Source organism: Planococcus citri, chromosome 1 (assembly GCF_950023065.1).
Source record: "Planococcus citri chromosome 1, ihPlaCitr1.1, whole genome shotgun sequence".
NCBI lineage: Eukaryota > Metazoa > Arthropoda > Insecta > Hemiptera > Pseudococcidae > Planococcus > Planococcus citri.
This window is the reverse complement of record NC_088677.1, coordinates 50,582,791-50,608,445: the sequence shown is the minus strand read 5'-3', so window position 1 is coordinate 50,608,445 and position 25,655 is coordinate 50,582,791. Positions and strand designations below refer to the sequence as shown.

The 25,655-nt window shown below is 36.0% G+C and overlaps 1 protein-coding gene across 4 annotated transcripts; it reads right to left on the bottom strand.

Moving 5' to 3' along the window:
* Positions 1 to 3,401: 3,401 nt before the first annotated feature.
* On the bottom strand, positions 3,402 to 24,708 carry LOC135832522 (vascular endothelial growth factor receptor 1-like). 4 transcript variants are annotated; one of them, XR_010556328.1, is made up of 28 exons: positions 23,752 to 24,708; positions 19,279 to 19,385; positions 18,395 to 18,551; positions 18,167 to 18,297; positions 16,150 to 16,312; positions 13,137 to 13,291; positions 12,056 to 12,218; positions 11,695 to 11,821; positions 11,410 to 11,591; positions 11,071 to 11,237; positions 10,809 to 10,959; positions 10,372 to 10,524; positions 10,054 to 10,218; positions 9,825 to 9,952; positions 9,548 to 9,719; positions 9,318 to 9,427; positions 9,028 to 9,178; positions 7,728 to 7,952; positions 7,501 to 7,633; positions 7,344 to 7,414; positions 7,107 to 7,267; positions 6,895 to 7,017; positions 6,437 to 6,566; positions 6,262 to 6,343; positions 6,027 to 6,132; positions 5,749 to 5,941; positions 4,461 to 4,635; positions 3,402 to 4,263 (listed from the first exon to the last, which is right to left on the bottom strand). XR_010556328.1 is itself a non-coding variant. In XM_065345815.1 (27 exons), the coding sequence occupies exons 1-27, from the start codon at positions 23,804 to 23,806 to the stop codon at positions 4,526 to 4,528; spliced, it is 3,771 nt and encodes a 1,256-aa protein (XP_065201887.1). In that variant the 5' UTR covers positions 23,807 to 24,708; the 3' UTR covers positions 3,402 to 4,525. The 4 variants fall into 4 exon arrangements, 3 of the variants coding, with proteins under 3 accessions (XP_065201887.1, XP_065201889.1, XP_065201888.1); XM_065345815.1 differs by having other exon boundaries at positions 3,402 to 4,635; XM_065345817.1 differs by lacking the exon at positions 4,461 to 4,635.
* Between the last annotated feature and the right edge of the window lie 947 nt (positions 24,709 to 25,655).

Genomic DNA, 25,655 nt, shown 5'->3' with positions numbered 1-25,655 from the left:
CTATGCATGATTTTATTAGGTAAACGTGGCGAGTGAATTTCATTATTTCGTAGATGAACAAAAATTTTTGTTCATAAAGGCCGCGAATTATTTTATCGGTAGGAGAACTGAAATATCGAGATTATTTCGACTTGAGGCATTTCCAATATCAAGTACGACTTCATGAAATTTACATCATGGCTAGAATTAGGCATGCCTGTAAGATGTTTTTGAATAATTCAATTCAATGTTTATTCAATATTATATTTATGCGATTATTTACGTGATTGGTATCCAATTTAAATTCCGAACTTTTTTAATGTTGAAACATAACATCATAAATTGAATACATATTTTGAAATGTAAGTGTCATGAACCCACTTTAATTTTACTTACGACACATCTAGTATTTTCAATGGTAACATTTGGTTAAAACATGAGTATTGCTCCCATTTTCGAACCTGTGGATGCTGTGGAATTTGAAAAAATGAAATAGCCCAACCTTACAGTTTACACAACTATTGATACACTGAAAAAAAAAAACAATAAAAATTTCTATTTCAATACAGTAACCGGATCCAATCCAAAAATAATAGTGATTTTTACTCCGCCAAAAAATACATTTTACTATAGAATTAGGTAAAATTTATTACTCTCATAGTAAAATTTACTAATCTCATAGTAAAAATCGCAATATTTTTGAATGGGATCCGGTTACTGTATGAAATAGTAAAAATTATCCATAATTTTTTTTTTCGTGTACTTCGTTACTTCTTGTAAATTAAAATTGAATAACACGAGAAAAACTTGGAGGTAAACCCTTGCTCCACAAATATAGACAACTTTTCCCAACTCAGTGTGCGCTTGTTTGCCTAATTCATAAGCTGTTGGGGATAGTAACATTTGAATTCTCGAATAGTATATTTTTGTCAACTTCTCTGAACTGGCGGGATGGTTGCAATTCGTCATCCTCGAAATGAATTTTTCCAATAATGTTTGATCGAGAATGATCTTTGAGCGAGAATTTCTTATTCTGTTTCAATGTTTCCATTTCACCTTTATATGAATTCAATTTTTCAATAAAATTTCCCTTTTTTGAAAAAACAATAATAAGATTTCGAAAATACCTTATGTAGTGTTTCTCATCAGTCATCATTTTGGAGGTAAATTTTGAAAGCAAAGAATTTTTTTCATTTGCCATAAAATTTCGTCTTGGGAGCTTATGGAGCACCATAGTAATAAATTTCTGCTTCGGTAATTTTGAAAATTTTACCCTTAATTTCCAAAAAAATGAAATAAAAAGATAGCAGGTGTAAATAAATGACAGTAGATAGTAGATTATTCAACTATTAGGGAGAATGACTTAAGGTGGGCAATTTGTTTCAAGATAGAGAAACTGTACACAGGGTGGTGCACTTTAACTGTATCTATCCGTACGTACTATAGCAAAATTAATGATCTGGCATCTATCGTTGTGAAAGTGGTGTTCCCTGGAAAAAGTGTGTATTCTAGGGAGAGTGTTGGAAAAACACTACTCGTAGAATTTTTCCAAAAATGATAAATTACGTTTTAAGTTGTTCGGTTACGTATAGTACATATGTCTACCACTGTACCAGTGGTGTTTAAAAGTGCAAATTGTTGTATGGGGTAGTTAACGTGTGAGCTTGAAGAATGGTGGTGAAAAAGGTGGAGGTGGCCATAGGTCCCCTATAGAGTGTAACGTTGACAAACACACTCTGACGGTATCGCAGGTCTCATGGTCTCTGTATTTCGCTTGTCAACGGCAGCCTCAAATTAACCGCAATCAGAGCTCGCTGTGTCCCTTCTGTTTTTACTGCTTCGTTTCGTTTATTTATATGGTGCCTTGTCGCAGTGAAGGTGCATATGGCGGTGTTGGAGGAGGCTATGGCATCACAGAGGCGGCTTATCTTGTCGATGATGTGTACTAATGAGTACCTATACGCACGTATACATATACATGACAGGGTTCCCGCCCCCGGTCCCTTTATGGTGGGTGATGTTCGTCGTCAGTGATGGCAGCTAGATGCAAATGCGTGTGTGTTGGCTCATGCGTTTGGATCCATCGGTGTGAGGGAGGGGTGAGGTATGGTAATTTTGTGTTCATTTTTCGTGTTGGGAATTTGAATGTGTCTGAATTGAACTATAATTGCTAAGAAATTCCTACTTTTTTTTACCAAAAAATTCAAAAAGTACACAGAAAGTCATTTTTTTCAAAGTAGGTTCTCGTGTAGCTTAAAAAATATCCTGTTTTTTGCCTAAATTGTATCAAAAATTCCCATTTTTGTCAAAGTTCCCGGCGAGATCCTGTTTTTTGTAAAAATTTACAGAAAATAACATTGCAGAAAATTGCCTGAAATTCCCATTTTTTGACAAAATTGTCAAAAAGTCCTAATTTTTGGGAAAACTGTACACAAGTTTTTCAACCGAAATTACCGTATGAAGTAATTTCTACCAGGATAGTAAGGATAATCCGTTTTTTTGCTGTCAGAATTGTAAAAAAAAACAATTTTTTATGCATAATGTCTGAAAGTTTGATTTTTTACCAAGGAAAAAAAACGAAGGAATCTCTATATCTGTCGTAATTATTAAAGCACATATAGAACTTCTTGTTGGTTTTAAACATCACTCGCCATCATCATCAATTCGATGGAAAACCGTAGCGAATAGAGTGCACTTGATAATCTACGAACGACGTGCGTAGAGAGGGTGGCTTTTGGGTTATACTTGTGTACCCTTCGTGTGTCGGCTTGATTCCACAGAAACCATATTGTTCGGTGATTTCATTATGATTATATAACCGTGCTCTAATCTAGACTATGTTCTAAATTTCCCACTCTCCTGGCTATATCGTTAAATGATTGCGAGCGAGGGTTTTCCCGCTCGCTCATCATCATCATCATCATCTCTCTCATTCTCGTGCGTGTTCGAAACCAAGTTTAATTTCATTGCCATCTACTACTGTGTGCTAGTTGGCACCCTTTTTCTTTCGCGCCCAATTTCTAACCCCTTTCTGTGTTTATATTACCTTTTAAAAACGGCCCGTGGGAATTTAAAATGCGTTTTTAAATTCATTACTGGTATCAGTTCGGATAGCCTGGCGCGAATACAAGTCGATTGCATTTCTCCAAGTCAATCTGTTTGCTTTACGGGTGCTTACTGCTTACCAATTGAGGAAGGGAGAAGAGTTGTTGAAAGCTACGGAAATTTTATGCATGCTAAGGAATGAGATAACGTAGCACATTTTCAAATATACGTATCTACGTACGATATTTGCAACGAAATTGTTCAAGTGCCTGAACTTTTCAATTTTCAGAGCTCAAATTTCATTCTGCCTCTTTGTAAAAAAGTGACTTTAGAGACTTTGGATCAGCAGGCATAGATCAGTAAATTCGCAGCTAAAATAAAAATTTCATTATTCTTTATTCAATTATTTCACATGACACATTTCAACAAAAAGTAAAAAAAAGTACAATGTTCGAATAAGTTAATATTACAGGGACGCACTTATACAATATTATACACACGTTTTTTTTTCTTCAATTGGCACTGTACAAAACAAACAAATTAAGCGTAGACATAGGTATACAATGGACTCCTTGCGCTAATAAGACAGATCTTCAACATCATCGGGTCTCCAAACTTTGGAGTTGCAGACATTTTTACAACACGTTCTGTATTACTAGTACATATAATAAAAATATACATCCATAATATTATACACAACGGGTATTTTTAACGGTAACTTCAGTTCTACACGATAGATAATACTCAACAATCATATGTACATACATACATACATGCATACTTATTTATGTAATTAGTTACGGGCTGATTAACATACGAGTATGAGTACAAAGTGATTACTGCGGCTTTGATTTGGCGCATATCTTAACTAAACAGGCGCATTGAATTTTCGCAAATTCAAGTCGACATCTTGAATTAGGTAAGATTCCCTGTAATCAGCACGCACTTCTCAGAAATGGATTCCAACATTTTATTTATTTCAGCATACTTTTTAAAAAAATAAAATGAGCGTACCCATACTCGTATGCACTTGGTAAACAGCACTTAGTAATTCAATAACGTCGGTCACAAAGCCCGATATTCTGATTCACGTCACATCTCAGATGCAACTTTCGAAAGCTAGTATTCCTTACATTTCACATTTATCAACAATTCAACAGCATCATTACACACAAGTTGTAATAGACGATCTCGTGTACAGTTCGTTTTCTATCGACTCTTCTAGCGACATAGGCCTACCTATTTAAAAGAATTACATAATTTTTATTACTGTACGAATACGTACAACATAGGTATGTACTTTTTAAAAAGTGGCGAAGCGAGAAAGCAAATCCATAATACAAAAAAATTATCGACGACGATTCAATTCCCGTTAGTAACTTAGGTAGGTATTACTTATTACAAAAAGTAAAATAAGTACGTTCAATAATACGTACATTGAAAGCTGGCATGAACACAAAAAATGCGATTAAAGTGAATACGTATAGATTTATGTATTTCGCTAAGATATGGCTGGTGTGTTAACATATGTCGGTCTTCTGGCATTTGTTACTTCAATGTAGCTTTGATTAAAAAAGCAAACCGGCTTCGTCGTGTTTTCGATCTTTTCATCTGTAAAATGTACGCAAGTGCTTAGAACAATAGGAAAAAAATAACTGGAGTCCATCAAGTGTTACATGGAAATAAAGTACCTATGTGTAGTCTATCAACTAAATAAAAAAAGCACCGTCCTCTGTTGACACGGAAAAACGATAGTACTGTTATTTCAGCGTTAAGTTGAAAGTTGAAAATGAAAATTCCAAAAACGAAAATATTCGTACTATGAATACCAATCAAGCGAATGAAGATTTTCAATACATTAGTAAGCTATTGTTAGAAATTTATGTAGAATGAGATGAGTAAGAATTGATGAGAATTTTGTGAAAATTTGCTTAAATTCCTCTGAAGAACTCTCAACTTTACTTTTTGGAGAAAAACATTCCTCTCACCCCCATCGTGGCCTCCTTGTACGAAGTATTCCTGAAACTGGGGAAATATTTCGGAACGCAGTAGTGCCAATTTTTTGATCATTACCTTATCAATTTAAAAAAATTGAAAAAAAATTTCCAAAAATTATGATTTTTTCGATTTTTTGAGATTGGCAGTAACGATGAAAAAATTGGAACTACTGCGTTCCAAAATATATCTTTCAAAATGTTGGCATAATTATTGCGAAGCAAAAAATGTAAAAGTACGAATTTATCGAAAATAAGCGATTTGCAAACTTTCAACCGTTCAGTGGTGCCCTAAAAGCATCGATGCTTAAAAGTGGTCTAGAATTTTGATGACAAGAGCATAGATCGACGCAGAATCTCAGATACTTTCATTTGATTTGAGGGCCAAACCATTTCTCCTCAAAACAGGTTATGTAGAACTTAGAGCGAAAAAACCACGATTTTTTCGAAAATTTCTCATCTTTGGGGGTTCATTTGTCTCCTCCAAGGACACCTCCGGAACTAACATTTTTCTGAGTTCAACTTTCACCTCAAAATGAAGGTATCCGCTGAATATGGTCATGATCCATGGACTTCTTTTTTGCTATCCGGACACCTATAGTCATATCAATCTAATACCTACCACTAGAACCCGTATTCTCCACCAAACAAATTGTTAGAAGTGCTCGCTTAAGCAATGTAGAAAGCAAAAAAGATTCCCAGTACCTCAAACGTATATTTTATTTCTTACCAGGTTTTTTCAACATCGGTTTCATTTCAACATCATCTTCTGGATCCGATACCTCTCTTAAAGGAACATTTACATATCGAGGTTCTTCGTAACCACTATGGTATAGTGGAGCATTTAACATCGCCAAATAGTCCACATCACCACTCAAGTCGGAGTTCATTTTTATATACACTTCGTTCAGGTTTGTATAATGCTGAAAATTACGAATTGAATGATAAACTCGATGCGAATTTCTACTGAACTTGACCCATAACATAATTATGGCATCTGAAACTTACAGATCGAACGCCATCTTCAAGCATAATTCCTAGTCGCTCACTAAGTTCGGTGAATGTTGGCCTCAGGGTTGGTCGAGAATGCCAACAATCTTTCATCACACCATATCTAAGAATACAAAACGATAACAATTATTTATTCTTCGCAAATGACCCAAAAGTTGAACTTTCAAGGTAGAAATAATTCCTTTCACTACAAGCGTTTACAAAAATAAAGTGTAGGTAGATGTCAACTCACATTTCTTTAGATGCGAATGTAGGCTTCTCCAGCCTGTACCCAGACTCCAATTTATTATAAAGATTATCTAGTTGTTCTATGCCTATAAAGTGAATGTGCAAACATAATGAATCAGAATTAAGAATACTTCATCAAGTTTTTGATAAATGGAAGAAGTGGTGTCCACTGAACATACCTGGATAAGGTGTAATCGATAAGGAAAATAATTCCCACATCGTTATACCAAATGACCAGACATCTGACTGCGTTGAAAACACGCGGTCTCTAATTGATTCAACGGCCATCCATTTCACAGGTAGTAAAGCCTACATTAAAAAAAAAATATATGTGTGATCATTATTGGAAAGTGATACAAAGGCGTCTAGTTGAGCCCATGCCAGGATGCGTAACTGCTACGGTGAAAACATCAGAAATAATTTCGAGTTAGACGTTGATTCTTTTATGAATTCAAGTGTATTGTTCTCATCGGCCTTCTGATATTGAAAAATCATTGACCAAAACAAAATTCATTTTTCGATCTTCGTATCTGATTTTTTCACTTTTGCAGTTGTGCACCCGAATTCGTTGACTTGTGCCCACCCCTTATGAAACATACTGCTTGTGAAAGTTGACTAATTTTTGACATTAACTTACAGTCTTTTGTCTCTGATAATTTTCACTTTGGTACATGCTCTTGGCTAAACCAAAATCACAAATTTTTACAATATTATCATCCGCCAATAACACGTTTCTTGCGGCCAAGTCACCGTGCAATACCTGTACAAATTGAATGAAATTGCATTTATTACTCGATAATTGGCATTAAATGTTTACCTACATATTCTGTCAACTATACAATTTATTACCTTTCGGCTGGCCAAATAATCCATTCCTCTGGCTATTTGGAATGACCAGCAAATTAAATCAGCAGTCTTGATTGGCTTAACTGTAGTGTTGTGGTAATCACCGCGGTAATTCGAACGCCAATCCGGTTCGTTATCTTTACTTATCAAGTATCCATCAGATCCTGCAATCATAGAGAATTTTAATAAGTAAGTAATGCTGACAATTGAAGATGAGTAAAATTAGGTTTTCTTGCTTACCTATAGGCGTTTCTTCTACAGAACTGTCACTTCTGGTACTATTTAATCTACCATTCATCACAGTATAGTTACTAAATGGACAAAAATTAACACGAGTATGAGTGATTAAATTCAATCCCATAAATTGAATCGAATGATTTCCCAACTAGGTGCATACCGATTGTTGTTTGTAATTGAAAAATCAATTTCTCCATTTTCGTTTATCTGGTTGATGAAATTATTTCTTTGCTTCATAAGAAAATCGTGTAAATTACCAAATTTGCAATACTCGACAATGACACATAGTTCTCCTGCAATAAATAAATTGACCACATTTTTAAAAAAAGTATTCCCCTTTAAGAGAAAAAGGTTTGAAAGATAAGCTAAAGCTTCGTTGGTTCTTACTTTTGTTCAAATCTTTGGTACAAGCGCCCAGTAAATTGACAACGTTTAAATGTCGTCCCAGGTGGATCATTATTTTTAATTCCGAGGCTAAAGCCCTTATATAGAGAGAATCGGCATTACGCTTCACTGTTTTTACAGCCACAGTAGTTACAGTATTTTCATCAATTATGCCATCAGCTTCGGCTTTCCTCACTTCTCCAAAGGCTCCACAACCGAGTAATTTTCCTGTAATAAAACAACATGGATTGGCATTTGAGCAACATAGCGTTGTCATTTTTTATTGTACATATGTATGTATAACTACATAAGATGGAGTGTAATTGTAAGCACTTCGTGAAAAGTTGCTTTATACCGGACAAAGCTAAGATTGAAAGAGCGTGCAAGAATACCTATCCCACCAGCCAAAATTTCAAGTACCGAAATTCATTTTTAAAGCGTTGAGGAATTTTCAGTAATCTTTTTGTCAAAACAGGTTTTTAAAAAAAAATCAAAATTTCACCCAAGTAATTAAACTGGAAATTTGAATTTAGGTGTGTACCCTACTTTGGACTCCCAATAATGATTGGCAACTGTTTCAAACAATTGTGCAGTTCTGAAGCCTTGAGCAGATTTTCGATAATTGAATTTCTTTAAAATTCCGCCAAATCCAATTACAAAACTGAAATTCAGTTTATAGGTACCCTATTTTCAACGTGCTGAGTCGACTAAATCTACGTAGTTTTCAGACTGCTCTTTGGCTCTCGAATTTAATCCAAATAATTCTTTATCTCGTTCTTGATTCGTTTAGCTTGAAGCGTGGACATTTTGTTTACCCTAACTGTCCCTCTTCCTCTTGGCACTCTTTCAAATTCATCATCATTCGTGCAATTTATGTTAAGCAACTGATTCATAATTGTTGTATTTTGATTTTGTTTCAGGTGAGTACTAATTTTGCAAGCAGTTGTATAAAATTATTATAGGATAGATGTGACTTTATCTCAGAATCAATAAGTGAGTCAGTTTTTTACATTATTTAAAGTACTTAGGTATTCAATCCGAGCAAATTGATTACGAATAGTTTACTGAAAATTTTGAAGAAAAAAGTCGAATTAAATTCGAGAAATTCAATTTTTGCAAATTTGATGGCTGCTCTCAGTGATGCAGGTTTTTTTGACCCTTCGGTTTTAAAAAAATAATCTTTAGCATGTGTGGTATTTTCGTATACTCCTTCGATCTGCCTTTGTGCAGTTGGGGTCCCTTATTTTTTGTCACAATTGAAAAACAAGAATGTACATAAGTATGTGGTAGATATTCAATTTACCAAATTTCAGTTTCTCCCTGGGGAATTCCCATTTTTTATCATACGGTAACAAATCGGCTTGATCTTCTACGCCTAACTCTGGATTCAAACTGTGGACAGCTCCTTCTTCGAAATTCAACAACCCCGTTTCTTTCAATTCTTTTCTTAAGCTCTGTAACAATTAAATCAAACCATAAATAGTCAAGTGAGAACTTGAGATACACGTGTAATTCTAGATTCAAGTTGCCTCGAAATTGAAAATTAAATCCAGCAAAGAGTGGCTATATCAAGGAATATTTAGATGAACCTACCTTTTCTTTTCGTACTCTTATCATCGACCACACGATGCACATTAAAAAGAAAACTATAACGATGCAAAAACTCGCCAAGAATATCGTATGCTCGTGTTCAGCTGGTTTATCTAGACAAAAAAAAAAAAGAGTTAGTAGGTACACATATTATGTAAATACGTAGGTCTAGGTATGCTGAGATCTGCTAAACAAGCAAAATATATAATTGTAAATAGGTATTAGTTACATACCTGCCAACCACAGCATCACCTTAGCTGAAGCATTTCCGCCTTTATTGCTCGCTACGCACAAATACTCTCCTTCGTCGGTAAGCGCTGCGTATTTTATGACTAAGGTTTGATTTCTATCTTTCAACACAATCCGCGACGACTCGTTTTTATTCACTTGTATCAGTTTCTTATCCTGCACAGCGCACATAAGTATTTAGGAAACCAATAACATACATGGGAAGAGAACGCGTGTGAAAAATTTCTTCCATTTGATTCGATTCTCAATTTACAAACATACCTTGTACCATAAGACAGTAGGAGCTGGAGTGCCATTGACTTGAATCTTCATTTCCATTCTGTCATTCGTATGGACCCACAAATCACTTTTGTTGAAATTGGTAGCAGTTATATTGGGTATTGAAACACCTGTGAAATTCGTTTAATTGGTATATTTGATGATTCGGTGTTTTAATTGGGTAGGTACGACAAAATGTGTGGCAGTGTCAATTCAAAAATCCATATCTTACTTTTAACTTCCACAGGGATGAATTTTTCTACGTCGCGAGTAGTTGCTGTATTATTGAGCAGAGTAGCTCGGCAAATGTATTGACCACCGTGATTTTTTTGCACATTTGGAATAAATAGCGTCGAACCGTGCGAAAATTCTGTAGTGAAATTTATTGCTCTAATTCCTGAAACATACATACACGCGGGTTAGTCGTTCCAAATTCTTATCCGTTCTTTTTCAATTATACGTATTCGCACGAATAAGTGAACAAATAGTTAATAGTTTAAGAACACTAGACTGAAAGCACTTGGAAACAAAGAAAAAAAATGCTTCTTACCCGGTAGATGTTTCGCAGCCAAATCGACTCCATTTTTGTACCACGTAACATTGCTATGATATGTGTACTTGGAAGCTCCGCACGAGATTTCTACATCGTCCCCGACTACGATTTCTTTTTCTTCGGTCTTTATTGCAAATCCATTTTCGAAGTCTACGCGAAATTAAATAAATTAAAATATGGGCAGAAACTACCGATGTCTACAATAGGTACAACTTTCAAGTAACAATATTGTCACAATACCATAAGTGGTTACTACATAAATACTACGTGAGTTTTAATGGCGAATAATGCACTTGAAAGATTTGACACGATTTATGTAGGTACCTTAATAGGTGTTAAAGTAAGTTCTGCAAAGCCCAAAACCTCAGTCGTTCATTCAAAAATATTAACTAACAAATGCTCGTCTCTCGACTCGCCTTCGTTTATCAACTTACCAGAGACCAAATATAATGAAGACGCATTCGCAGATCCTTCGGAATTGCTTGCTTCACATCGCAGAACTTTGCTTCGATCAGCGTAAAAATTTAAGATCGACTTCATTTGATACGGTTTCGAGCTCAAATTCGTTTCTTCAAACTGACTTATCTGTGGGAAAAAAAGCGATGGTGATTTTATAGCTTAGGTATTTGATTTGGTGAATAAAAAAACCTATTTTGATGAAACTATAACAACGAAAAAAAGCTAGGTATATTTTACCGAAATGTTTCGAAAAGCAGAGCCCTCGCAAGTGGGGAAATTATTACAATCTTTCGCCGACCACGTGACTCTAGGTAAAGGATATCCTGTCAAACCGCATTCGATCTGATACGTTTTTCCAAGAGAATAAAATTCGACGTTATTTCTTAGTTCGAGCGACGGTTTGTCTGAAATTAACGATGAAAATGAAATTATCGATGTCAAATAGGAAGTAATTACAAAACTTAATTTTTTAGGAGCGGATAAGTGAATTGGAGGATGAAATTCGAAAAAAAATGACTAAAGTCGACAATTGAGATTTTTGATAATGTAAGCAAAAGAAAATCGGGGATACTTTACCTTCAACGGTCAAGCTAAAATTGGCGTAATCGGTACGATGAAAGTTGAATGCCCTCAATTGGTAGACACCGAAATCCCCAATGTTGATGTTTTTCATTTCTAGCGTAGTCAACGGGTCTTTATTGGTTATTACGTATTTGCCATTTGGATCGGTTTTTATTTCTTTACCATCCGGGTCGAACCTGTTTTCGAACAATGAATAATTATGCGTTTGAGAGAAAAGTCCATTTTTTATCAACATAGATACCATGTATTGGCGTTTGCAAGTACCCCGTGAATATTTACCAGGTGATGGCGGCTTTCGGATAAGCTGTCACATTGACAACCCATTTGATTTGCGCTTCTCCGGCTTTGCGAATCAATTCGCGAGATTCTCCGTGGGTAGCGATGTTCAGGAATGATTCGTTTTTATCTGAAAAACCAAAAATTACCTAAATTATTCATCAAGGTTTTCGGGCGATTATTCGTAAGTTCAAAGAAAAATCAGGTTTAGGTGTTTGAGTTTCTATCGGATCGAAGTACGATTTTTAAGGACTTCGATGTTTGGGAAGGATTTTAGATTAATGTAGGCACTTAGGCAGAGTGTCTTAAAGGTTCTGCAAGTCCAGCAGTTATCCTGCTTTTTATTACTAGGTAAAACACTAACCATGGATGTGTAATAGATGAGTTTCATTCTTGCTCGGATAGCCTTGTACTTCGCAGGTATATGGTCCTTGATCGCTTTTAGTTAAATTTGGAATAGTGAGAGCTCGATAAACAATGTGATGGTTTTTGTCCGGGTGTACACTGTTGTCTTCCAATATGACTTTCTGAAAAAAGAAAAATCGAATTACAAATTATACGTTTTGCATCTAAAAACCCTCTTCTATGCGACTTCGTAAACACTCGACGTTTTCAAAAACATGATCTTTAAATTACGGACTACGGTTTTCTTTTTTTCTACGTCCTACTTCACATTCTTCATTTCATTGTAGATAAATGCATCACTCGAGCTCACTATCATTAAATACGAACACTTCAAAAAATTGATCGAATCGTAAAGATAGTCATCAACGAATGCGCTATTTCTTTCAACAAGATTTGGAATATATTTCAATTTACACCCAACTATAAATACGATAGCCAGATAATTAGATACACTACACAGACATGTTGTGTGTGGCCTAAAACTCAGGCAAGAGAATGACGCAGTGTTGATGACATTGAGAACTACACTAATCTCATCATAACTCGACGTGCAGTCGGTAATTTGATAATAATTTGTGTGAAATGGAAAATAAGCTCTATTTGAGCGTAATTTTTCGTTGTTGAGAGTTGAGAAAATTGTTCAAGTTTAGGGACCTCCGATTATCGCCGTCTGCCAATTATATATGTAGGTATAGCGTTTCTCACTCACTATAAGTCAATATGCAACACTTATGCGACTCTATTTTTCATCAGGTGTAAAATCTACTCGCTCATGTCAGTATAATTTATATAATTAATGACGAATAATATTTTTATTCTGAGATTTTGAAGCCTCCGCAAACATGTTCGTCCAAAACCTGTACGACATACGTGCAACGCAGATCAAAATTTAAAACATTGGACATGTTGGGGACGCAGGTATGTACTTATATTTTTTTGAGCGCTGGCGCTGTTGAATTTTTTAACTCATTTCACAAGTTCTCATCGTCAGCCAAAAACGCGAAAAAGCTGTTAAATGTAGGTTTGATGTCGAAACTTACCTTTTGGACCTCTTCGGTGGGATATTTCCATTCTAATCCGATATTGTCGCCAGTACTAATAGTTATGGAACAGTTCAACGTAGCGCTATCTCCTTCTGCCAAGTTGAAAGCATTTGAAACGTCTATGAATGGGTTTGAAATTTCACTGTCAGCAGCTGGAAATTTTTTTTTCATGAAATACGAATAAAGAAGTTGGGAGAAGTAACTGCTTATTTTACAAATTTATCGCCCACCATGAAAGATTCATATTACTTGGATATACTGTATATTAAGTAACGAACTTATTTAAATACATATTTTAAGCAGCTAAATACCTTTATTGCTTACTAGACAAATTAACTATAACTACCTACCTCCACATTTGTGTTACCTACCTACCTAATTGATCTTCTCAAATATTATCAGTATTATCACAATCAATTCTATAGATATGGTTACCTATGTAACGCTCATATGTACATTCAGATTTATGTGTTGAGGTGAATAAGTAATCAGGAGTAATGAAAATATGATTTTTAATTCATCTTCCCTCTGTATAATTTTAAAAGAATTCACTGTAGAATGTCCTATACCTAACTCATAACTTTCAATTCAAAATTTGCAACTTTTTAGATCATCCATTTTGTAAATGTCAAATTACAAAAATTTTCTGGAATTTTTTCATTCTTTGCGTAATTAAAACCTTATTTTGATGTTCTGAACTGAAAGTTTTTCAAAAGTAATTTTAGAAAAATCATTCGCATTTTTTTTGAACAAATCTCCTTGTTGAAAAATTATTATGGAAACTCATTGTTGAATCCTCTGCTGTCCCTTCCTTCATCTAAAGAAAAAGAATACTTATCCACAAAAGCATTGGGAACGTGAAAAAATTTTCATATTGTAGCAAAGTTTTGACGCTCCTCGTTTTCCAACCAAAGAATTTAAAGTGTTGCAAAATATCTTGCCTACAAAGAATAAAAATGTTTGAGGTATGCTTTACCCTCCTCCCCCTCAAAAAATCTTGTTAAGCTGTAACATTCAAAGAGATTGAAAACCCCAAAGATTTACATGTAAGTGAGATTTTAACCCGTTCATCCTTTAAGAAAAATAGGTCTTGAAATGTTTGAAAAATGTCTTGTTTGAATCCGGTTTTCTCATTTTGACATTTTTTGTCGCCTTGCGACGATTTTTTCTTTACACCGAATCCCACCACCGGTAACCTTTTAGGTATTACAATAAACGGAACTCACGATTGACTATAATTTGTATCATGTATGGTGGAGATTCAGTATCGCCGTATGTAGCTGCGCAATTAAGAAAACTAGAATCTGTAACTTTGACGTTTGGCATAATGTATCCGACTTTCGGATTATATTCAAGACCTGTTACCTGCAAAAATCAGTTCAGGGTAAAATTGGAATTAACTTGATATTTCAGTTTCATTTTTAGATATGTTCGTGTGATGGTTTTATGGTGAATTATAAAGTGAATGTTATAAATTGCTGGTGTTGTTAAAACCGTAGCATATTTTGTTAAATGAAAAAAATAGAGTAGCTTGGTCGACCTCGACCCCCAAGTTAAAGCTTAAAAAGTTCTTCGTAGGTTAGATGCCAGCGGTAGTAGCTGAATACGCGTGCTGGGAACTTTTTCGACGAGTTTAATCGTCCCAAGTAAATAAATAAGTAGAAGTAGTGAGTTAAGTAAGCGTGAAATATACATAGAAAACCCACCATCTACCATAAGCGTTTGACTTCTCCATTTTGGTCATACAGTTCGGCAGAATGGAATTGTTAAATTTAAACCAACTAAAATAATATACGACCTATATGTCCAAATGTGCTCAGGTAGGAAGTCTACCTACCTACTCGCATAAAGCGTCATGCAAATCTAAGTATCTATAATAAAAGCTTTAATACGAGCACCAACTACTCCACGAAAATTCTTTTGTACAATACGACTACTCCTTGGTTTATCCATCGAGTACACTGATGGACATAATGATACTTGTTGCATCGTGTGTACCCAGAATCGCACATAGCACGAGCAGGATGTCCAGTCTGTCAGAAGAACGTCATTAACACGTGTATTTTAGCAAAGAAAATTTCGGTCAATTTATGAACTGAAAAATGTCTTGATGAGTTTTTTTTTCAATTTTCAAAAATGTCGTAAAAGTATTTTGACTAATTCGTGGTTGCTTAATCCGTATCTGGTGTTCATTTTAGGCGTTTTTTTGTCCTTCATTCAGAAAATAGAGCCTTTTTTGAAAAATTTTGTTTTCTCAAAAACAGTGATTAAATGCTCAATTTTGAGCAAATTTTTTGTGTTCAACGACCTCTTCGTTTCAGATTCAGAAATCAGAAAGTCTGAAGAATTTTCCACCCAAGTAGATCCTGTAATTTTAAAAAAACTCAAAAACTATTTCAAGTGAATAATTATTTCAAATATTAAGAAAAACATTGCCATCCTAACCGTACGAAATTTCTTCATTTCGGCAGAAAAATTGCACCATTTTTCAGATTTTTCAAAACGCTGAAATCCTCCCGGTTTTTTAGAGACTATGCATCCTGCTATCGCAAACGCTTGTAGGATAAATTCCTATCTAATTGACCTAATGAAATATCCAAGCACTATGAACTTCATTGAAACTTAACAAAGTAAGGTAATAATCACTAAAAAGATGATCTACTATCTAATCGCAGAAAGGTACTATAGGTTATTTTAAAATACTCGTAAATGTAAATGGTAACTCAGGCAGGACTGGCGGGTGCACTTGAATGTTTAACGTGGCGTTAGAGGGTCCAGAAATACTCCTCTCTTCATTATAGCTTGTTTTCGGAGTTTGATAGTCTATTCTTTGCATACTACTTATATGCCCTGGCGAAATCATGTACCTCTACCTACTCTTAATTACTAACCTATTGTAACCCGCCAATCCGAAATACAAAATTACGATTTTTGCATTACAACGTGTCTCGTTACGATTAAACAGACTTATGTAAGTTTAAGTACTAGTATGCAGTGGTAGTCATCTTACGGTCGATTTCAACGGTGATATCTCTGCAAATGGATCTACTATAGGAAGCGGCACCAGGGAGAAGTGGACAACACTCGAAACCTCTATGGAAGTTTCGGGATATATTTTGTACAAAAAAACCCTCGTGAATGTTATATGGCTCACTGATGCTGGACAACTTCATCTGATTGAAAAAAATACCAAAAAAAAAAACAAAGCTTCAGCAGAAAAGCCTGAAGAAGTTTGCTTCATCTCATACCTACTCATAACTAGAAGCCTAAACGTGCATGTGATGGATGAGTTTTGCTAGTGTAAGCGATACATCTATGTACGTAATTACTAATTACCCACCTGTCCTTGATTCAATTTGAGAAGGAGAAGACATGATAAGAGGATCGAGAAATGATTCGGTTTTTGGACGGGAAAGTTCGAAGCGCTGGGTGCTCGAGCTACCTACTTACATACCTACATAATGAGGGATACTTTCGACGGCCAAAAATCATACCAGAGAGTTTTTAAGCGATAAAGTCCGACTTCCTTTAAGCTTAGGTAGAAGTTATATGTGCTTAGGACACGGATGCGAATATCAAGTATCACTTTCGACCAATTCGTGTTCATTTAATTTTTTTTGTTTCGACTATTTACTGATTGAAGTCTGAGAGACATCTTTCCAAGTAACTACCCACATGTGAAACTGTGCAAAAAGCCCAACTTCTTCACCGATAAATACATACATAATTAGCCAATTTGCTTCTATCCGTGTTAGTTATGCGATTACTACTGCTAAGTTTCGATTCAACCATCAATGAAAACAAAAATGCATGTTATATAGGTAGATCAACGTGCTACACACAAACGCCTGACAAGTACATAGGTATATCTTTCTCTATCTTCAATTTCGTTCGAGATGAGCAAAGGCGAAGAGTGAATTTATTTTGAAATGGGATGATGATATGTATATTGGGAATTTTAATCGTATATGGTTTACTATGAAAAATTATCATCTTTTGAAACGAAACGACTTTAAAATGTTTAGCCTATAATTTTGGCAGATATTTGCAACTACGGCAAGCTTATTACATTGATCAATAATAACTGACAAGAATTTGAAATAAGTCATAGTCGCTGGTTCAATTACGGTTGCCCAAGAAGTATGTTTGTAGTGTACATCGATGGGGAGAATGCCAAAAATAAAATTTATGAGCAATTTTTTCGAAGAATCGATGAACGATCGACATCAAATAATCATAATTATGTGCGTCAAAAACGTGTTAATTTCTCTCAAGTTCATAGATACAAATTCGAAAATTTTCTCGCTAGAATAATTTTATTAGTAAACAATCGTGTGCGACCTCTAATTGCGGTAATTAGTCAGAAATGTTTCAACGTGCACGGTGCATTTCTCGGAAAAAATACATCTTCGATAAAAATTGACATCACGGTATAAAGAAGCACTACATAGGTAGTAGGTATAGGTACTAGGTAGCAAGTAATGAGTAGTGACATGAAGAATAGACCCGCCGTTCCTATAACGATGAATCATTAATTTCCACTAAGTATTTTTTTGATGATACGAGATAGGCTTTGCTGAGGAGTCCATCGTACAAGTCATAATTTCTAATGTCCTGCTCGTATTTTACGCTTGCCCACTTTTTTCCCTATTGAATCTTCGTCGATGTACCGACTAGGTATTTTTCGCTTAATTTTTTTCAATTGTTGGTTCGAAAAAAAAACAGACAACGAGTGAATGATTAACTTATTATCAGCCAATATGCAAATAGGCGTTTAAGTCAGGTAGTTAATGAAATAATGAGGATTATGACTGCATGTCGCTCGTTCTGCGTGTGCTAGAGAAAGATAGAAACAGAAAACAAGATAGAGCGGAGGAAGACAGTAAAGCGTGAGGCGTAAGGTGTACTAAATTTAACCGGCACCACATGTTACACGGATATACTTGTATGTACTATGTACTAATCAAATTTGTAGATTAAGAAAATAAATAAAAACCAGGTAAACAATTGATAAAAAGTAATCTCACCTCTTCATCGACCGTATTTAAGGTAACGTTCACAGAGGGGGAGGTGGGTTTGCAAGGTATTACAACGCTCTGATGTACTTTAGCGTGCACTATTATCAACGAATCGTTCAACGCTATTAAATTTTCCTCGTCTAAAAAAGGGAAAAGAAAAAAAATATGGATATTATATTCGCCAGATACATATTACAGTGAGGTAAAATTTAAAATATAGATGAGAAGATATTTTACCGAAAATGTAGATGTAAATTTTGGCTGTTTGACTGGCGTTGTTTTTCGACTGACAATTGAAGTAACCGGTATCGAAAAAATGCGCGTCACTTATTGTTAGATTGCTGAAATAGGTACCGTTTTCATTTTTACCTTCGGCAACTGTTTTGTTCGAATCCTGTATGAACAAAAAAATTTTGAACTATGAGTTTCGTTTCATATTTATATTTTCCATATTATTGTTCGAGGTTCTAATAATCACATTTTTTTTTTTTTTTGTGGAAACCTGATTGAAATTTGGCTGAATAGCTTTTTTTTTTTTCAACTTAGAATAAATGTACTTACATTTTAAGTGGAATCAAAAAGGCACGATTTAGCAATATAGACTTCAAATTTTGTCATTTTCAATAATTATTTCGTGAATTTTACTGGGTGTTCAATAATTTTGGCAATTTTTCGACATTCGCATCAATTTTTGCACCAATTTACTCGATTTTTTACGAAGAATATTTAGACAATCATGTCATGGTAAATTCGATCATTTTTACCCACCAATTTCCAAGTAATTTCGAGACACTTTGTCATGCATTTTTCAAGCAATTTCCATGCATAATTCATCATTTCCGTGTATTCATCGTAATTTTCAAGATTCAAAAAGCTGTTCGCCTCTAGCGATCTTTTCTATCGAATTTGGGAAGAGTGGAAAGCGAACATTTTTCTTAAAATTTGACGACGACACTGGTAACGTTGTCTTGGGTGAAAAGTCACCAACCTCAATCTCAAACACACTGCAGTGCTGACTTTATCCAGGTACATAGATACATGAGTCAGATTACTCGGAGCCTGGGATAAATACAATTATAATAATATGTACGTGACGGAGGCAATAAAAATAATCATCTTACGCCTGATGGATAAGACCATTGAATCGGTGCATCGTGCGAACAGATCAGCGTCAAGGAGCCACCTTTTTCGAGATTTTCTTCGGCTGTGTTAGGAAAAATTTGCAAACCTGAAACACAAGACTCGCATTGTAAATAATGTTTATACAGCTATGGGTGAAACATGAATTAGATACGTCTTCGTATTTGCAGGTAGTGTTTACGTACCTACATATGCAAAGCTCTACCTATTCAATTTATAACGTTTGCTTATTCTTTGTATAAAGCTTCAGTAAAATTTTCCAACGACTAATGAGTGAAAACTTGAAGGCAAGTACTCACATCAAAAGTTTTTCCAAGTCTAATCATTTTTTTAAAATCTCAGTTTCTGTTCGGTCACACGAAAAAAAATTGGCCGCACTGCAGGTCTACTAATTTATCGGCCATGGGTCGGTACATAAGTAAGTAGGTAGGTAGGTATATATTCGTACAAAATATTTTTAAAACGAAATCAACCTATCCTATGCTATAAGTGGTGGTGGTGCTACTACATACAACTGACTTCACGGATGAAATCGTAAAAAAATTGTAAATAACACGTTACCGAACGATCGAATTTTATTTTTCGATAAATACGATCTCGGTGTGGTTAATTGAGCGTCGTGTTCGCCGTTCGCGTATGCAAAGTACATCGCTGGTGGAAACCAGTTGATCGCGCGGTGTTGATGTAATCGGGTATTTTGTCTGCGAAATGAACCAGATTTCTAAGAATACATTTACCACGTCACGTAACTAATGAAAATGAATACTAAATTAGCGGGCTGCGGATGGGCTCAATTCAATACGATACGACTCGCTTGGCGAAAATTCCCGCTTCAGTTATCCGCGTTGAAAGTACAAGTTTCAGAACTGGTAAATTTGTGTACACCACACACACGCATTAAACAGTCATTAATAACTTAGCAGCTAGTTGCTGTTTGTAACTATATTAAAATCTACCTGCGGCTGTATGTAAATGTGCGGCTATTGAACCAATATTTATTTTCCAAATAAAATTCCCCTACTGTTGGTATACTTGGGAAAAATTCCCATCGATACGATTTACGAGTAATTAATCGGGTGCTCGCTGTTGCCATTTTTTAAAGATTAATTTTCCACAGAATAAAGGAAAACCCGGGCTCACATCTTCTATTGAAGTTCCGGAATGCTGCTGGATCCATACAGTCCAGTTTATCGTTTTTACGCGTGTCCGATATTTTTTATGCGCCTCCATCTCTCATCCTCCTCCTATAAGAATAAGATCTCAATTGGATCACTTCCGACGAAATTCACTCCGAAGATACGTATCTGAGTTTATTGTTAGTTTGTCGTTTAATGTGAGGAATTGTACGAGTAAGAACGACCTTGACCCGAAAATCGCGCAAATCTAAATTTTTAGTAGGCGTTGGACGAGGTTGGAAATGCTTAAAATCGTCGAAATAATTATCAATCCATGGGAAATCTAAAGTTGTTGTAACATTATATGTACCTATATTCTATAATCAACATTCGGAAACAATTTGTAATGGAAGAAATTCGAGTTTTCTGTTGTTGTTGTTGTTGTTGTTGTTGTTTTTTTTTGAGTTGGAAAAGTGTTTGGTCACGCTCCCTCACTCCTCCAGATGGACTTATGAGGCTGAAATTTGACATAAATGCATTCAGAAGATACCCTAGTCCAGATATGTTTTTTCTTGGTCTAGATTTCTTAACTCTTCCTCGCTCCTCTCCATACACAGAAAATTGCGCGTCAACGGTTTCCAAAGAAGCAAAGAGAACACGTCTATTGAGAAATAGTACTAAACCTATACCGAAACAACTACATATATACAACGTTTGGGGGGGGGGATGAAGTAATTTTTTTTCACAATTTCAGAACAAGCTAGACATAAGAGTGTAATCAGCATTTATCCCAGTGAAACAAGAGCGCAAAAATATGTGGGAAATTATCACATTTTATCGTCAAAAATTTTTTCAAAAAATGAAATGGACTCTTGACAGGGGAATTCTTACCCAAATGACCCCCCCCCCCACCCTTAAAACCGGCACTGTCATCATTGTGTTGACTTTACTTCTATCCTGAAACACCCTGTAGTACCAAATCAATCATGCAAATCCAAATTTCGTAAATTTTCAGCTTATCTGAAGTTTCCTGTGAGTTTTTCATCTCCTTATACATACATTTTAACCCTTAAATGCCACACTTATATTTTTTTCAAGATTTTCTTGCACTGGACTGACGAGAGACTTGATATCATGGCTACCTGATACATGTGCGTAAATGTTCAGCCTTTCATTTGGCATGTTTGACACATTGCCTACTTTCATATTTTAAGGGGCACAATTTTTTGAAAAAAAAATAAAATTTTTTCATATTTTTTGATAGTTTTTTGTAGCCAATCGACAGCGGCTGGAATGAAACTACCGCCTGTTAAATATTTATGTATCCATGCTCTACTAATTTATGTACAACAACTTGCCTATTTTTCTCATTTAAGGGGCAAAAAATTCAAAAATAATTATTATTTCACTCGTTTTAAAAAATTTCTGCCCCTTAAAATAAAAAAGTATGCAATATGCTCAACAGCGGAATTGAAGCGCAAGACATACACACACATGTACCAATAGTCGTTCCCACCCGAGCACTCTTTCCTGCCAGCGTAACGCATCGAAAAAACTGGTGTGGTGAAATTCACCACCTTGTGGCATTTAAGGGTTAAACTGCCTTGAAAGACTTCCGAATTTTTGTGGGTAGTTGAAAATTTAATGTTTCGCCTTTCGAGTGGATTGGATTCATTTTCATTGAAATCGGAGCCGGACCTCTCAATTGGTTCCGGTTCTCAGGCATTCTGGACAGTGGACAGGTGACTGTGCATAGATGAGATGTAGTTACTGATTAGGTAACAGTTACCGGTACGTCTACGGATAATGTATGCTGAACTTACGTATAATCATAACAATTACCCACTACGGGGGTAGGTATTTAAGCGTGTGCTGCTAGAAGCGGGTATAAGGTTGAGCTAATAACAAGATAACGCGCCAAGACGACAATTACAGATAAGTTAATTAGGAAAATGCTCATTTTAAAACACAAGGAGGCAAAAGGAGAATTCTGGAGAGTTGAATGTAAGTAGGTTCAAATGTCATGTGTTAATTGTATCCGCAGTTGCGACCCGGGTCGTCAATAAACAATAATGGGTTATATGTATTATACGCGACAGCGTTTAGTCGAGAATGTCGCTGCCCTTGCCGGCGCCGCGCCTCCCCGCGCTACCCACCAAACCCGGGTCATTCTTTAAACGTACGCTTGGGTATTATTCGACTATGTGTATGTTCTTGGACCACGTACATATATGCTCGAGTAAGTAGGTACCGTATGTACTTGGAGATAAAATGGGTACATGATTTGAAAAAAGTCACGCAACCAGACGCAATTGATATTTTCAGCGAGAGAATACGAGATGACGATGACGTCGTAGTAAGATCGACGGGACACGTGATGATGTCATCAATAGGGAATGCCCAAACTATATACTGTAGAAGTACAGCCGAACAGGCGATTTAACAGTCATAACGAAGGTATACAAGTTGATCAACTAGCTAAACATGAGCTGCTATAACAACCGAGTTTCGGATATTTTGTTGATGAACGAAATCAACTGAGCGAAGAGGAGGTGAAGGGCAGCGGAGTGCTCATTCTGCCTTATGAATTACTCTTACGTCACGAGGTGAGAACCGGTGACTAATACTCGACTTGTAATTTACCTATGCGCACGTAAGAGTCGCGCAGTTAGTTGTTTCTTTGCCGTATTCGTATTATTATGTACTGTACCTGTTGCAGGTATTCGTATTTTACTACAACACGTCGTATCGTGTCTTACCAATTTTTACACCTATCTTTGTAGTTGATACCCAACACTCAGACCTATCTTCATGCAATATGCACTACACACATGTACACTGTACAGCACGTAAGCTTACGTCAGAAGAATTCGCAGATTGAGTAGATGTAGGTCAATTGGAAAGCGAAACATCCGCTTTTGAGCAAATATTATACTTAGCTTCTACGAAAAGAATGAATAGTATCGTATGCACGTTTTCCGAATATCCGAAAATAATGCGCCTAATTATCGATCAATTTTAATCATCGTATTTCCTCGCTCACGTTCTATGCATGCACTCACTTCGTATTATGTAGATACACGCGCTCCACAGTGTATCATTTACTCATTGACTATAGTGAAATTTGCCTACCAAAGGTTCGCCCATCATGAGCGTGTTGAAATTACACAAGAGCATGCTATAGTGCTATAGAATTAACACTGCTACAAATTAGAGTCTGATAGTAGCATCAAGTATGCTTTGCTATATAAAACAGGGTGTCTACGAGTAGGTGTAGCTGGCGGGTAGGGTAACTACAACTAAGTAGGCTAGTATCGAATACAAAGTAGAATGACTCACTTGTGGCCAAATTAAGCAAACATAGAAGAAACAATAGACGAATTGAAGTTTTCATTTCTCTTCGATACGAGTCCGAATTCGACTGAGCAACTGTAGACGATAGCTATAGCTGAAATTGAAACTGGCATAGCTATCACAAGAGTGCAAGATGAATATCAGATGGTGATGCTGTTCTGGTTAATTCCTAGTTGAAAAATGCAACCGGCACATGCATTGGCACTGATGCGAGCACAATTCAGCGAAACACTAATCCGGCAAACGAAGGAGATATTCTCGCGGATGACTCAAATGAACTATGCACTCGATCGCGATGATTTCACGACAACACTCACTACACGCAACACACGCGCACAATCTGTGATTTGTTTATCACGAGCACTGATTGAAGGGTATACAATTGTAATGTATCAATTTCAGGAATTCGTTTCTCCTGAGTTTTTCTGCTTTAGGTAATGCAGGGAGACAAGTAAACAGCTAGGTAAAGGAGTAAGCAGGTAGTTTTTCACTATCACAGGTGAATACGGCTTCGGCAGGATCAATTTTTCAACAAAGTAAACAAACACAATATCGCAACTTATCGCGAAGCTTATATAAAACACCACACACGCGCTTCGCCCACTCGCGAACACAAGAAGAAGAAAAACGATTATTTCAGATTTTTTACACAATACGTTCTCGTCATCGATATCGGAATAGCGAGCAATTTCTTTTTATTGCTGTTATGAGAATCAAACGACAAATCGGCACGAAACGTCGAATAGAAAACGAGAAACAAGTAGTTAAGTATAGAAGTACCGAGCTATGACAACGGGTAAAATACTCGTACTATGAGCGCCGTAATACGTAAGCGTATGTACTTAAAATTTTTCACTCGCAGGAATAATGCTGCGCGAACAGCGAACAGTCAACATTACTGACTTCGTAAACAACCGGTACGCTAATGCTATAGCATGGTTCGAGCGGTATAGCTGACTGCGTTCTGGGCGTCGCCAGTTCCCGGTCCCAGGACCTAATTGCCTTGTGTTGCCTCTTCATCTATAAGTCAGCATCCGCCGTCATTTATCGTATATTTTCCATCCAAATTGGTCTATAGTCTTGACTGGCAAAAAGTGTTGTAGAATTAGAATTTTTTGGTAGAAATTATTGATTTTCTTGTGAATAGCCCATTATGATAGGTCGCATGACACTTATTCAGGAATCCCAAAAATCATGACTCAATTTTGGGCTCGAAATTCTGGGAAAATGCTCGAAAAACATTCTCATTGAAAATTCTGAAGTTCTCGCGAAATTTTAACCCATTTTGATAAGTCGCATGGCACGTTTTCAAAAATCCAAAAAATCATTATTCATGATCCAATTTTGGGCTGAAAAATCTTTTAAAATGCTCGAAAAACATAATCGTCAGAATTTATGAATTTCTCCCGAAATTTTAACCTATTTTAATGGATTGCATGACACTTTCAAAAATCCCAAAAATCATGACTCTCATGGCCCAAAGGGCTCAAAAATGCCCGTAATATTTGCATTTCTTGCAATATTTTCACTCATTTTGATGGCCACTTTTGAATTATCAATCCTATGACGCGACAGATTATTTTCACTCGAAATTGGAGGGGAAATGTCTTTGAAATTCGTCTAGACCCTATTTGTGTGACCCGTTTTTCGCGAACTACGATTCAGTGGATGTGGAGCGAATTTCTTTATGCAGTGAATATGAATTTTCTGGGCCTCCGACTTCAGAACACCTACGTCACCACTTAGGTGGTAAATTTACCCAAAAGTCGTCCTAACGGGGCACGGACCCCCCTTTTTTAGATTCGTATGATTGTACCCACGTAAGAAAAACTACTAAATTTTTTGCGCCGCCAAAGTGTCAGCAAATTTCGATTTGTTGAACACTTTTT